The sequence below is a fragment of the Salvia hispanica genome, chromosome 4, assembly GCF_023119035.1.
Source record: "Salvia hispanica cultivar TCC Black 2014 chromosome 4, UniMelb_Shisp_WGS_1.0, whole genome shotgun sequence".
Taxonomy (NCBI): Eukaryota; Viridiplantae; Streptophyta; class Magnoliopsida; order Lamiales; family Lamiaceae; genus Salvia; species Salvia hispanica.
In genome coordinates, this window is record NC_062968.1 from 40,540,384 (window position 1) to 40,555,735 (window position 15,352).

Sequence of the window (15,352 nt, forward strand, 5' to 3'; positions counted from 1 at the left end):
ACACATATGTCCACGATAATAATTAAATTCACCCTTCAATTATGACAGAACCGTAAGAAATAAGAAAAACTTCATGATTTACTGATACATCGACCAAGCTTTTGTGAAAACAGTGAAATTGTTTTGGAGAACACCGTGAATCGTCGAGTAGATGGTGTTTTAACGGCGAAAATCGAGGATTAGATGGGAATCTTACAAAAAATCCAAGCTTTGGAAACTCTAATCTATTGTGGAATCGATGATGCTTGTCACTCGCGTAGTTACACACACTTCAACTTAGAACCGTCGACCGGAGGGTGTTTAAACGGTGATCGACGCGGTTTGTGAATGAGGAGAATGGGGGGAACGGCGGCTAGGGTTTTGAAAATGGGGGGAATTGGTAGAGAGAGATTTTGATCGTGGAGTGAGAGGTTTGGAGGTAGAGAAAGTGAGAAGACAAAAGGTCAACCGAAATCTCGCTTAATTATCGCACCTGCCGTTTTGAATCGTGTGTAATTTAATGTCTTTTTACAGTATTACCCTTATAATGCACCAAATTGAATAAATAATGCAACACGGACTGAGATATTAAATCAACATCTGGACCGTCCACCATTTAAATCTAATGGATGAGATTGTGTTGGAACTTAACTCTAAGGGGGCAATAGGAGTTTAATGCTCCCCTATATAATATATATATATATATATAGTTGTGATCAATGCCGAACCAATTTTAAAGACCGAACTAGAGACCAAATCTGGGCCATTAGATCTAGTTTTTTTTATGAGATGTGCTGCTGTGAAAATTTTTTCGGCTTCATTACAAGCCCATTTTACTTCATTATATAGGTTTATTACTTCATTCTGTACGTAATACCTTGAAACTACAACATGTTTTTACTTGCTTCCAATAGGTTTTGAAATGATTCAACATATGCTTTATCCAAATTCATTGACATGGGCTTTTGCTTGATTAACATTTAAAAATGCAATTTATTCAAGTGAGTTTATTACTTCATTCAGAAACGTTATTACTTCATTGGATAAGATTTTTACTTCATTCCCGTAGGACTTCAAATACTTCTACACATACTTCATTCCAATAATTTATTACATTATTCCATGTGTTTATGAAACCATATTAGCGCCATGGCATTGGTGATAGATATTGTAGAGAGAAAGAACGGCACGCGACGGCGAAACCACATTTACGTACTGGAATGAAGTAAAAACCTACTAGAATGAAGTAAAAACCTACTAGAATGAAGTAATATATTCTGGAACGAAGTTAAATATTCGTAACATGTTAGTATGACTTATTTACCTTCAAATGAATTAAAATAGGCTTGTGATGAAGGCGAAAATAATTTATAAATTTCTGTATCTTATCCATAAAAAACTAGATCTAAAAGCCCTAATTTGGTAGGGTTCGGTGGTTCTGTCTTTAAGAGTGGATTTGTGGATAATGGGACTATATATATATATATATAAAGTATATTACTTAGATTTAAGGTTGTCAATACAAAACAAGTAACTCCAAATATTTTCTAATACCCTTAAAAAGGCTTAACTCTTAAGTTTACCCTTTTAGGAAAATTGACTATAATGTCATCTATTACGATCTAGTGCATGGATCCTCCGTTGATTCTTCCACATACCATTAAATATGTTGTTTGTCAAGTAACCCGAAGTATGAAATCCAATTGAATCAAACAAAGTAATTAAAGTCTTGGGGTGATAAAAATTGAATTAAATTAACATAAATTATTTTCAAATTTCTAGAATACTTACAGTCATCTACTTAAAGTCAAGTAGTAAAAACAGTAAATTAAAGTTCTAGACATGGAAGAAATGGATAAAACCCAAGGTTAAATCTTGAAGTCTGCATTTCCCTTGCCCGGATCGTAGCTTCCAGATGGAAGGTGGATGAAGGTGTATTATATGTAAGAAAATGGAGGATTTAGAACTATGAATTGGACTAAGGTTGTGAAGCGGTTGAATGCCTTTTGATAATGAATGGTGAGGAGTATTTACAGACTTAGAGGCTCGTGGGCTGGTTTGGTAACAATTTATGGCCTCAAAAGGTAAATAATGGTATGAATTATGATAAAGTTGGGTCATCATTCTATCTCAACGAACCGATGAGTTGATGTCAGCCACTGGCGGATTCAATTAACAATAGGGGGTACCATTGTTGTCACGGTCGCAGTTAGCTAAGGATGGCATAACCTAGTTTATCGCGACTAAGGAGGGATTATAAGAAGCGGGGATAGAAATTAGGGGAAATTAAGGTCAAGACATAAGGAGACACACAAATTATAATAATAAAGGAAATTACTTATAACAAAATGTACTCGATCAAGGGGACTCGAGAGATTGTTCTTACAAGTTCGACTTATCAGAGTTTAGAAGTTTAAAAGAAATAAGCGAGGCCTTATTAACGGCACAGCGGAAGCAAAAGAACGCGGTTCATGTGTGGAGACATGGACCTCCGAGAGTTTTATTCTTATATAGCTACTAGCCTGCCCTCCACAACACTTGATTCACCCCTCCACGATCAACCTGCACATTTAGAAATATATGCAGGGCTGAGTACGAAGGTACTCAGTGAACACATTGCCGAAAAATACATATATACATTTAAAAATATTGTCAAGCCATTATCACAGTAACACTCAGGGGTTTTATTGAAAAGACCTGAGCTTACTAAAAATGTTCACATTGGGCCCTTTTTCCTGTACTTAGCCATATCTAATCATCTTGTGCCGCTGAGATTGTGTTCTCATACGGTCACCTTCCCTGCCCAACATGACAGAGGTATCCTTATGTCGGGAAGGTGGCCACCTTCCACGGTCACCTTCTCTGCCGTCCGTTCACGGTCAGAGGTATCCCGTGTACCCTCACTAGGACCCGAATTCGACTTATATATCATCATTCATAATTCACTTGGCCTTAGCCAACAAATAGACATCATACACAAAACATTTATGGCAAGACAACATCATTAAAATCACCAACATGTGTTCGAGTTTTCACAAAATATAATTTATATTTTTAGTATAAGAAAGCTCACCTTGATCGTTTAGTTTCCTTACTTGAGATTCTCACTCCGACCTTACTTGCGGAGATAACCTTTCGGAAACAACACAATAGAAAAGTACTAATTTAGTTTTAACTAAAATTTATCTAATAGAGAATATCGAACTAAATCCTTGTTAGTATTACTATTATCATTATCTTATTTTAATTACTATTATGTATATATAATTATCAGTATTATTATTCCTTTAAGTGTTTCCTAACACTCACGTTACTTATTATTATTTCTTTTGCAAAATTCGGCTCCGATTATGGTGATACTCCATAAGTCGCTACAAAATTTTACGCAACATCATAACAAGCAATTAAATATTCTACCTTTCTTAACCATTTTATTTTAGGCTTAAAATTAATTAAATCCTAACTTTGGTCATTCCTAATTACTTTCTGCAGCATCACTCATTTACAAGCAGTTGGGCTCAAATTTTAGATTTGTATGGTCCAATTAATTAAATTAGGAGCTCAATTACAGAAACCCACATTCATAATACATTACACATCATCATCTCCCTCATTCACCTAAGAAAAGAACACACTCTCTCTCTCTTCCCCATTGTTACTGCCGCTGTCGCCGCCGTCCGCCGTCACCTCTCCGGCGCCACCATCGCACCGCCGCCGACACCGACGGCGTCTCCCCCTCCTTCCTCATCTCTCTCTCGAATTTCCTCTCACTCTCCACTCCGTTTCCCCACCGTCATCGCCGGCATGCACTGCCAGCGACGACCCCTTTCCAGATTTGCTGCTGATTTCCGAAAAAAGGGTGACCCAATTACTTGTTTCCCCTAATTACTTTTATTAGTTCTCAAGATTTCATTTTTATTTTATTTTATTTTATTTTATTTGGTGACAAAGCTTTGAAATTTTAAAAAATTCCAGGGTGAAAAGAGTGGAATTAGTGATGCTTCCAGGGGGGTTCGGGTCGTCGCCGGGATTTCAGCAGATTCAACTCCTAAGGTCAGTTTCTTCTTTTCTCTTTCTAGTTAATTTCGGTGGTAGGGTTTTAGGGGTTGTGTTTACTAAATTTTGGTGAATCTTAGATGTTGTGAAGTTCCAGATGGATCATGTCTACTTCTCTTAATTGATATTGCTCTACTTGGTATTGTTGTGGCACTTAGGCAAAATTCTAGATTTCCAAGATGTATGCATGATAGACGTGGGCTAAGAAAAAAAAGGAGTTCTAAGGTCATTGATGTCTCGTTGGACCATAGAAGCTTCATACTCTTTTGTTAAATTCTATTACTACATGCTATGTGTGATGTAAATAACTGAGTAAAACTACAAGAGAGTCTTTATTGAGTTTGTACCTTGAAAAGTACTGGGTGGGCTTTTACTCCTGCAGAGAGTGTCTTCTTCTTGATTTCCTTGTAGTATGAGTATATATATATATATATATATATATATATATATATATATATATATATATATATATAGAGTCCCATTATCCACAAACCCACTTTTAAAGACCGAACCACCGAACCATACCAAATTAGGGTTTTTAGATCTAGTTTTTTATGGATGAGATTCAAAAATTTATAAATTATTTTCTCCTTCATCACCAGTCTTTTATTATTCATCCGAAGGTAAATAAGTCATACTAACACGTTACGAATATTTAACTTCATTCCAGAATATATTACTTCATTCCGGTAGGTTTTTACTTCATTATAATAGGATTATTACTTCATTCTAGTACGTAAATGCAGTTTCGCCGTCGCGTGCCGTTCTTTCTCTCTACAATATCTATCACCACCGCTACGACGCTGATATGGTGTAATAAACACATGGAATAATATAATAAATTATATGAATGAAGTATGTGTAGAAGCATTTGAAGTCCTACTGGAATGAAGTAAAAACCTTATCTAATGAAGTAATAACGTTTCTGAATGAAGTAATAAATTCACTTGAATAAATTGCATTTTTTAATGTGAATAAAGTAAAAACTCATGTCAATGAATTCGAACGAAGCATATGTTGAATCATTTCAAAACCTACTTGAAGCAAGTAAAAACATGTTGTAGTTTCAATGCATTACGTACAGAATGAAGTAATAAACCTATACAATGAAGTAAAATTGGCTTGTAATGAAGAGCGAAAAAAATTTACACAGCAACATATCTCATCAAAAAACTAGATCTTATGGCCCAGATTTGTTCTAAGAAGGGTTCGACATTGATTACAACTCTCTATATATATATATATTGTTAGTGTTTTTGTTGTTGAGTAGGTGATGATAATGAAAGTTGCTGACAAAGAAAGAGTTAGAAGCTTACTAAATTGATCTATCTTTGTACGTAGCTTTTCCTTGTCTGAAATCTTCCCTTTACTACTCTTGACTTCTTGTATATGAAACTAAGTGAGTTATTCTAAAAGTGTTATGATGTAAAGGGATGTTGCTTTTTATATGTGCTGCCAAAGCCACTTGCTAGACAAGTGGGAGGCATTAATTGCTACTGTATTTCCTGACAATCAAATATTCTCTTTTTGCAGAGGTGATCACGTCATGTTTGAATCCTATAGAGGAATTTTAAGAAAAGAAAAGGAGATGATATGTGGGCCGTCGATTTACTTCTGCTGCTCATTAATTGCTTCTGAGCATGTAATCATTACTTGTATAGGGATGAGGTGTTTCAGCTACGACAAGCTTATATGGAGTGGTTTAACATATTATTATTTGTATATTTATCGTTTAATTTGGTGTAGGAGAATCCCGGTTCAAACTCGTGGCTTTTCTCGATGATGCACCCGCATTCTTGGAACATTCGATGTATAAATTAGATATTTGTTGGACCTTTGCTAGATGAACCGGACATTATAAATTTTGGTTTCGGAATCTCATTCATTGGTTTATACTTATTATATTTATATATATATATATATAGAGAGAGAGTAGTGATATAAGGCAAGTGCACATAAAGTACATAACTAGAGAACAAATCATAGCCACAAGATCAAGAAAATCAAGGGCTAGTTTTAACACATGTGATTTTCGAATTTGAAGGAGAAATCAGTTCACTCTATCACAGATTTACTTCACTATAAAAGGCGGGGTTATAATGGACATTTCACAAATAAAATTAGGGTTAACAATTGAAATAATTTCTCGTTACGGAATTCAATCTATCCCGCCATCACTCCTCTTCCCGTCTTCTCCTTCTTCACCTATTCTCGAAATTTCGTCGCCGTCTTCCTGTCGCTGCAATCGCAGTCGTCTCCATCCATCGTCGCTGTCTTCCCGTCGCTGCAATCGTCGTCGCCTCCATCCATCGTCGAACAATGAATTCAAATCAGAAAGATTTTCCAAAATGTAAGTTGTTCTACTAGTTTCTGATTTAGATTTCTCATTCTGATTTAGATTTAGTTTTAGAATAAAAGTTAGTTTTGAGAATTCTGCAAATTCAAACATCGACAGTTTTTAATAAGTGAGATCTGCAATAGTTTATTATGGAATCCAAATTGAACATAAGATTTTTCATCTCAGTGAAGTAAAAACGTGCTTAGAGTGAAGTATTCCATGGTCCATGTTATTAGAGATCAGTTTTTTCATCTTAGTGAAGTAAAACGTGCTTAAAGTGAAGTATTCCATGGTTAGAGTGAAGTGTTTGTGATCCATGCTTAAAGTGAAGTATTACATGGTTAGTGAAGTAAAATGTGCTTAGAGTGAAGTATTCCATGGTTAGAGTGAAGTGTTTGTGATGCATGTTATTAGTGATCTATTTTTTTAACTCAGTGAAGTAAAATGTGCTTAAAGTGAAGTATTTCATGATTAGAGTGAAGTGTTTGTGATCCATGTTGTTAGAGATTTGTTTTTTCATCTCAGTGAAATAAAATGTGCTTAGAGTGAAGTATTTCATGGTTAGAGTGAAGTGTTTGTGATCCATGTTATTAATGATCTGTTTTTTCATCTCAGTAAAGTAAAATGTGCTTTGGGTTAAGTATTTCATGGTTAAGTGAAGTGTTTGTGATGCATATTATTATTGCACTGTTTTTTTCATTTCTGTGAAGTAAAACGTGCTTAGAGTGAAGTATTTCATGGTTCGAGTGAAGTTTTTGTGATGCATGTTATTAGTGATCTGTTTTATCACTTTAGTGAAGTAAAATGTGCTTTGAGTGAAGTATTTCAAGGTTAGAGTGAAGTGTTTGTGATGCATATTATTAGTGGTCTGTTTTTTCATCTCAGTGAAGTAATTTGTGCTTAAAGTGAGGTATTCCATGGTTAAAGTGAAGTGTTTGTTATGCATGTTATTAGGTTTACAGTGAACTAGAATATTCTTTACAGTGAACTACCTCTGATATTCATGATAATGTATTGCAGAGAATGTAATTTTTGTCATTATTCGACAAAAATGGGTTATCACATGCAATGCAAATCAATAAAGGATGTGAACATAAAAAGGCTATAAATGCCTTGGAGAACAAAATCAAATGTAGAAGATTATGGAATTTTTTTGATGAGACATATGGAATGTTATTATGGTAGGTGGGAACAAGATTGGAAATGTGGATTATCTACAAGAAGCAAGGGAATACTCCAAAGACTAAGAGCAAAGTATTGCAGCGCATTAATGTTGTCGGAAACAAACCATGAGTCATTGAAGAACTTGGCAACAACATCAAAGCATTATGAAGAATGTGGGAAAAACATGGACATAGATGTGGAAAAAATGATTGTAAACTTCAAACGTTCATAAACTATTGTAGAAAACTTCATTTAAATTCAATAGTCAGTTCTTATTTTACTTTTAATATCTTGTTTACTATTTACTTCATTGTTGTACCTATTTACTTCACTATATGCATAATATACTTCATTATATACACAATATACATCATTGCACGCTCAATATACTTCAGTGATATGGAAAACAGTTCACTATAATCAATATTTACTTCACTATAAAGCATATTTACTTTCCTATAGAGAATATTCAAATGTTTACCAAATTTTTTTAAGGATCGTGTTTGTAACTATAAAGCAGTTTTACATCACTCTACATTAGAGTTACTACAATATATAGTATTTCAACTTCACGGTAAGTATATATTCACTATAAATGAACCAAAACATGTAATAAGTCAACTAAAGACTTCTAAGCAGTGAAACAAACACATATATTGCTCTGTTTATGATCCATGCTTATATTGCTCTGTTTTCATTTCAGAGAAGTAAAACGTACTTAGAGTGAAGTATTTCATGGTTAGAGTGAAGTGTTTGTGATGCATGCTTATAGTGCTCTGTTTTTTCATTTTAGTGAAGTACAACGTGCTTAGAGTGAAGTATTTCATGATTAGAGTGAAGTGTTTGTGATGCATGCTTATAGTGCACTATTTTTTCATCTCAGTGAAGTAAACACGTGTTTAGAGTGAAGTATTTCATGCTTAGAGTGAAGTGTTTGTGATCCATGCTTATAGTGCACTGTTTTTTCATTTCAGTGAAGTAAAACGTGCATAGAGTGAAGTATTTCATGGTTAGAGTGAAGTTTTTGTGATGCATGCTTATAGTGCACTATTTTATAATTTCAGTGAAGTAAAATGTGCTTAGAGTGAAGTATTACATGCTTAGAGTATACTTCACTCTAAGCATGTAGAATATACTTCACTATATGCACAATATACGTCACTGTGCTCTCAATATACTTCATTGATATTGAAAACAATACACTAAAATCAATATTTACTTCACTATAAAGCATATCAATTATAATGTTGGGCTTGTAAGCAGTAAAACGAACACATATAAAGTGATGTATGTATATTGTGCTTATAATGAATCATATTATGCATGCTTTATAATGTATAATGAGTATATAGTGATGAGTATATAGTGAAGTAAATTCTGCATGTCTTATAGTCTAATATTTTTTCATTCATGTGAAGTATATTGAGCATATAGTGATGCATATAATATTTATAGTGAAATGTTGTTTGTAGTGAATTAAATATGATGTTTGATATTTTAGTGAAGTAAAGTGAACTAATTTTATCTTAAAGTGCACCATCTTCGATCATCTCATAATTCAATTCATGAGATGGTGAATTCAACTCTTGTGATGAAATATTGAATTAGTAGATCCTGAAATCGACAATTGACGATGGAGAAATCATCTTTTGAGATGATATACAGATATAGTAGATTGCGAAATCCACAAGTGAGATGGAGAAATCAGCTCTTGCAATGAAGATTTTGCAATTAACAATGGAGATTGCTGAGCGTAAGCGTAAACGATGAAGATTGCAACAAATCAACATGAGTCTTGCTACGTCTTGTTGACGCGATGGAATTTCTCGAGGAAGAGAGGAGTTCTACTGTTGTTACGACGCCGCTCCACATCGACGGCGTCGAAGACGTCTTAGTGGCTGGCGGTGATGGATGAGAGGGATATGAAGTTGCAGGAGGCGGAAGAGGAGCAGGAGGAGGCGAAGGCACGGGCATGGAGGTCTGCCGGTGCTGCGAGCGGTGGCGGAGCGGAGGAGGGTGTCGCCGAGTTTGATTTTGCGTTAGCAATTCTGGGTGAGATTGAATGATTCCACCATAAAATTTGGTTTCCAATAATACTCTTATTCTATTTTTGTTAATTAAATATGAAAGGTTTGTTGCCTTTATTTTTAGCATTTGGATTGACATATTGTATGGTTGAGATTTATTATCTAATTATACACTTAAAATTAGTTAGACCTTGATCACTCCTAACAATACGGTGTAATTCTCCGACGACAAAACCGAGCTGTTGCGCCATTTGCGAGAACTCTAATCTCGCTTCATTTTTTCAAGTCTGTGTCAATTACAGGTAAGTTTTCGTGTTTTGAGTTTAAGTGATCGTCACTGCATTGTTCATCACAATTGTTTTCGAATCGAAACAGAGTATGTTGTTTAATCGCAGAAACTGACGTGTGTTTGGTGATTACAACACTGATTTGAGGCTATTGAAGAGTAAGAGAGATGCTCTGGTTGCCAAGGTATATGTCATGTACTAGTTTTTTTCAATTGATTTTGCCATTTTCTTGTAATCTCCGCCAAACTTGTATTATACACTCACACAGCTTCATAATTTGGTAACTCAATTGAAATTCTCGATTATTTATCTTCACTGTTTTAGGGTAAGGCTGATGATCAACATAATTGGAGGGGGCTTCAAAATGAGAAATTAGTTAGGTTGAGGGGTAAGCTCAGACTTGGAAAACAGCAGGTTTCACATGGTTTGTTGCTCTGAGTTTTGATGGTTGCCATTTTGCTTACACATGATCCTCTATTTATTTTTTGAATACATGATTTTTTTTTCAGGAAAGGCTAAGATTGAGAAGAAGTCTCATGATCAAAAGGTCAAATACGAATTGCTCGAGTCAGCAATGAATCTGGTATACCAATCAATTTAGAGTAACTTTTTTTTAAGAGCATCCGCAATGGTCGGTAGGCCAGCCATAGGCCAGCCATTCTCTCCTCTGCCACGTCAGCAACACTAAAAAAACCACCTGCCCATGTCAGATTTAGGCCAGCCATAGGCCAGCCGCAATAAAAACAATTCAAAATATACTACATTTACGGAATTAAAATTACGATTAAAATACGGAATTAAATTTAGACACGTGTACGGGAAAATTCATTAATTGCATTTAAAAAAGTTACATAGATAAAAAAAAGTACATGCATAATAAAGAAAAAAACTATCGTCATGCAGTCCTCCGTGCCCACAACTCTTCAATTATATCCTTTTGGAGTTGAATACGAGCATCCACTTGGCGCATGCTGGCAAATTCCTCGAGCCTGGTTCTTGCCCATCGGTGGGTACCCTCGTCGTACACTAGGGGTGGCCGTTCCGTGGTTTGGACCGGCTTCATCGTCACACGACCCAACTAGCCGGCTTGTACGCCTTCAGTCTTTCGACGATCATGTTGTGCAGGATAATGCAAGCGTACATTATCTCGCAAACGCATCCGACATCCCACAAACGCTTTTTGGGCCCTTGATTGCCGCCCATCGAGACCGGAGCACACCAAATGCGCGCTCCACGCCCCTTGCGCGCGCGACTCCCCGCTGCTTATGCGCAGCAGGCCTTCTTTTCATCACTTGTTTGTCGGATCGTCTTCACAAAGACCGCCACCGAGGTATATCCCATCCACGCAGTAGCCCATATCATGCCGCTGCCGTTGGCCACGAATGAGACGAGCTGCCGACCGACGCCCCGGGCACTTCTCGCTGAAGAGGGGAGACGAGTTCGTGACGTTGAGGCGCACGTTTGCTCGAATCTCAGGCCATGATCCCAAAATACGCATGCCGATCCTGCTGTACTGCAGAATCAGCCACGACCTCGAGGATTATCGCTGTGGTTCTTTGACTTGTAGCCGGTCGTAGTAGCCCCCCTTCCAGTGCAAGCCGTGACAGCTTCTTCCACTCCCAATGCATATCTATGCTGCTAACATCCCCGGGGAACCCATGCTTCTCCCCGTGCATCCGCATCAAATTCCGACAATCTTTCGGAGTAGAGAGCTTCAAGGTACCGCTCACCGAAAATGCCGATCACGCCCCACAGTAACTCCTTCAGACATTTCCCAGTGGCCGACGACTCACCGATGTGGAGGTACTCATCCCACATGTCTACCGCGCCTCCGTAGGCAACCACCTGATTGCCGCCGTGCACTTTTGGATAGGGGTGTGGCCGGGTCTGCCAGCCCCATCGTGCCTGAAGCGGAAACACATATATCGACCGCTCCAATGCCCTAACGATGAGCATAAACAACTCCTCGGCGCATTCTAAAACGCCGCCGGAACATGTTGGTGGGAAACCGCGGTTTCTCTGAAAAGTAGTCGTTCGCATGCTCGACGCTAAGCAGCTACGTGATCCGATCAATCAGCTCTTCTAAGTGGTGGACAACCTGCAGGGCGAGAGACGCCGCCGGTTCCACCATACGCATGCCGCCTCCATCCCATGGTTCATGTAGGCCTCCATAGCCTCGTTCATCCTCCGTTCGTACTCCCAGGATCCCCACCACTACCGCTACCGCTACCACCTCGCGTGATCTATCGTTCGATGATGCTCTTGAACAGAAAATTAGGAGAGAGAGAAAACTCGTTAAAACAAGTGGTGCAAATGAAAAATGAAACGAAAATCGTTTATATATGATTTAAAAAAAAAAAAAAAAAAATCGGTGGACCTGCTGGCCGTTGACCGCTGGCCGACGGCTTCCATACGGCGGTTCTAATGATGGAAAACACTTACAGCTCTCCTAAAGTTATAACTTATAAGTTGGTTTCCTTTGACCCACCAGTGAGGTTTTTTTTTTTGTTTGGTATGAAACTGCAGGTGGAAAAGATTCGTACTGAACAAATTGAGATGTACTATCCTAATCTTATCTGTGCAGAGTTTGGGACTTGTAAGGAGAAATGTTATTAAGTGTTTATTTTAAAACCTCTTATTGCTACTTATTTAATGCTACTTGCATTTCTGTACTAAGATTTATGCTCTGTAAATTTGATTTCAGATGGCAATTACTTCCAAACGTCTTCATAAACAATCTGTCATTATAAAGCAGATATGCAAGTTATTTCCCCAGCGGCGGGTACTTCACGGAACCTTTTACTTTCTACTTAAATATCACATTGTCTATGCTGTTGATATGATACTGAAATTACTGCATACAAATGGGTAAGGGGGACTTCTTTTCTTAAGGTTAAACTTCAATCTTGCTTGCACATGCATCTGCATTTCATGTTGTCAGTTCTCTCCGTTCTCTTTCCAAAGAAACTATTTAGAAGTTTATTTTGGACCTCTTATGGAAGCGCTGCTGTTGTTGATATCTGAGTGCTTGTTGACATGCTCTAGATGATTTTCTCAAACAATTAAATCGCTAATTTCTTGGTATAGGTGGCGCTCTTGATAGTTCACAATTACCAATTAATTGCAGGTGCATATTGACGGAGAGAAGTGTGGGATGCATAACTTCGTATTGCTGTAACTCTTTGTGTCTGGAGGTTCCCTCAGAAACCTCTACATTTGAGGCATTGGCGAAATTGTTGACGACACCATCTTCTTCAAACTTCAAAGGAAGTTCGAAGTATTTTATCACTAAGAATGGCATCATCAAGGTACAAGCATCCTCCATTCATCTTATTTTTTTACTATGTCCTTAATACACGCAACTTCATGTGAACTCCAACTCAGAATCCATTTTTCTCAATTACTCCAGAGGACTGTTTACTTGCAGAAAATTATATGAATGCTTTAATTTTTGAATTGGATATTAATGCAGGTCCAAGCCTAGCCAACAACTGAACACATCCATTTGGAAGGTTGAATCAACTGTCTCATCAAGCACATTGATGGAGAGTGCACATGCACTGCCTACAATGGTATAAATTTTAATTACTATGCAATCTCCTGTTTGTGCAACAAGCCGATATTATCGTATGAGTTTTCAGGTGTTAGGTTTTGTTTCAGCTCTCACTGATAAGTTTTCTTATTTGCAGAGGAACGCCTTTGATAATTGTCTCCCGAGCTTTGATGACAACTGTGTCTATGCCAGTGAGTTTCCTGATTCTTGGAAGAATGAGAACTTAACTGAAGGATGGAATCTGGTGAAGCATCCTAAATTTCCTCCTCCTCCTCCTCCTCCGTCACAAACTGAAGATGTGGAGCATTGGATTCGAGCAATGTTTATTGATGCAACAAAGAATTGATTAAAACTGCCTTCCAATTTGGTAACAATCATCTTCACTGACGAAGGTCAGTAGGTCACAAACTCTGTTGGTTTGGATTGTAGTATTAATCTTAGCTCATATATTTTCTTGTTTCTGCCTGTAGTCGCTCTCCTCACCAGCTCCTCCCTCGGCATCAACAGCTTCCAATTGGCCTTCCATTGTAGTCAGCATCAGTAGTTTTGCAAAATTCCCCAACTGTTATATTTAGTTGCAATATTGTGTAAATTTGTCAAGTAGTTGTAATAACCAATAATAAAGAGTAAATAATAACCATAAAATAAAGAGTAAAAATAGTAAAGCTAGGATTGTGGAGGATGGGCCCACAGCCTCAACCAACCCGGAACTCAAATTAGCACAAAACTTGAATTCTATTTTCCCTTTGGATTCCGTGACGACGAAAATTGGAATCCTTGTACTCACTCTCTCTCGGCGCACGTTAGCGACCATGAAAACTGACTAATAAATTTAATTTTAATTGCTAGAATGAAAACGTTTGATTAATTTAACTTTGTAGCTCTATAATTTTGTTGTGTAAAATTGTCGAATAATAGCTTGGTTAATTACGGGAATTTCCATTTTCGTGAGAGCATTAAACTATATAAATGAATAAAAAAATATTGTGTAAGAAACAGCTCAAAAATGATTTTGACTAAATAACGAAACAGAACCTGAGCTGTGTAGTGAGCTTTGACCAAGAGGAAAAGGAAGGACAGCGGCCCCGCCGCGCACGTTAGCGAAGCCCCTTCAGCTGTCACCTCCATCTTGCGAAAACCTGCGCCGAACAACTTCTAACAATTAACTGAAAATTACTGAATAGAAAAAGAAAGAGGTTAGAAAATTGGAGAAGTGAAGAAAAAGAACTTTTGCGACAAAGTGAGAATTAAGGAAGACAAAGATGAGCTCACCTCGAGAAATCGATAAAATTAAGATGCAGAAAAAAAATGGCTTAGAATAACCACAGAAGCCTTGTTTCAGAGGCTCTTTTCATGTGGTGTGTGTGTGTGTGAGAGAGAGAGAGAGAAATAGGTGAAGATAAAATGCGCCTCTCTACCTTTGTGCGAGCGTGTGTGTGTGAGAGAGAGAGAGAGAGAGACTACGTGTTGTGTGCTGGTTGAAACTTGAAAGTGAAGGATGTGTTTGTGTATTAAGTAGAGCTCAGTTGTTTAATAAGTTGAGAATTTGTGTGTATCAAAGTAAATGGAGAACTATCACCGAGTTAAACTTGAAAGAGTTTGTTAGTGAATTGATTGAATGAATTGTATGTATACAATGTAAAGTTAAAAGAATTGGGGAATAGAATGTAATGCTTTGTTCCATGGAATAGGAGTAAAGCTATTTGGGACACTCTTTAAGAATCAAATTCTTTTTTTTCATCACATTTGTAGTAGTAGGTAGTTTTTACCATTTAATTTACACTACCCTTATTACCCCATTATTGGTATAACCATTTACCATTTTTGATGGATGATGATGTTTACACTACTTTTTTTTCTTAAACTAAGAATTTCTCACAGGGTTTATCGAAATGAGGATAAGGTACCTTGTTTCGTAATGTAAGATAAGGGGTTAAGAAAATTGAAA

General features: G+C 37.1%; 1 protein-coding gene and 1 long non-coding RNA gene across 2 annotated transcripts; one reads left to right on the forward strand and one right to left on the reverse strand.

Moving 5' to 3' along the window:
* Positions 1-13,104: 13,104 nt before the first annotated feature.
* LOC125219096 lies at positions 13,105-13,752 on the forward strand. Its single transcript, XM_048120964.1, has 3 exons — positions 13,105-13,159; positions 13,324-13,423; positions 13,541-13,752. The coding sequence occupies exons 1-3, from the start codon at positions 13,146-13,148 to the stop codon at positions 13,748-13,750; spliced, it is 324 nt and encodes a 107-aa protein (XP_047976921.1). The 5' UTR covers positions 13,105-13,145; the 3' UTR covers positions 13,751-13,752.
* A 118-nt stretch (positions 13,753-13,870) lies between these two features.
* LOC125223997 lies at positions 13,871-14,906 on the reverse strand. Its single transcript, XR_007176816.1, has 3 exons — positions 14,677-14,906; positions 14,440-14,543; positions 13,871-13,966 (listed from the first exon to the last, which is right to left on the reverse strand). It is a non-coding gene; the product is annotated as an uncharacterized LOC125223997 (long non-coding RNA).
* Positions 14,907-15,352: the final 446 nt, after the last annotated feature.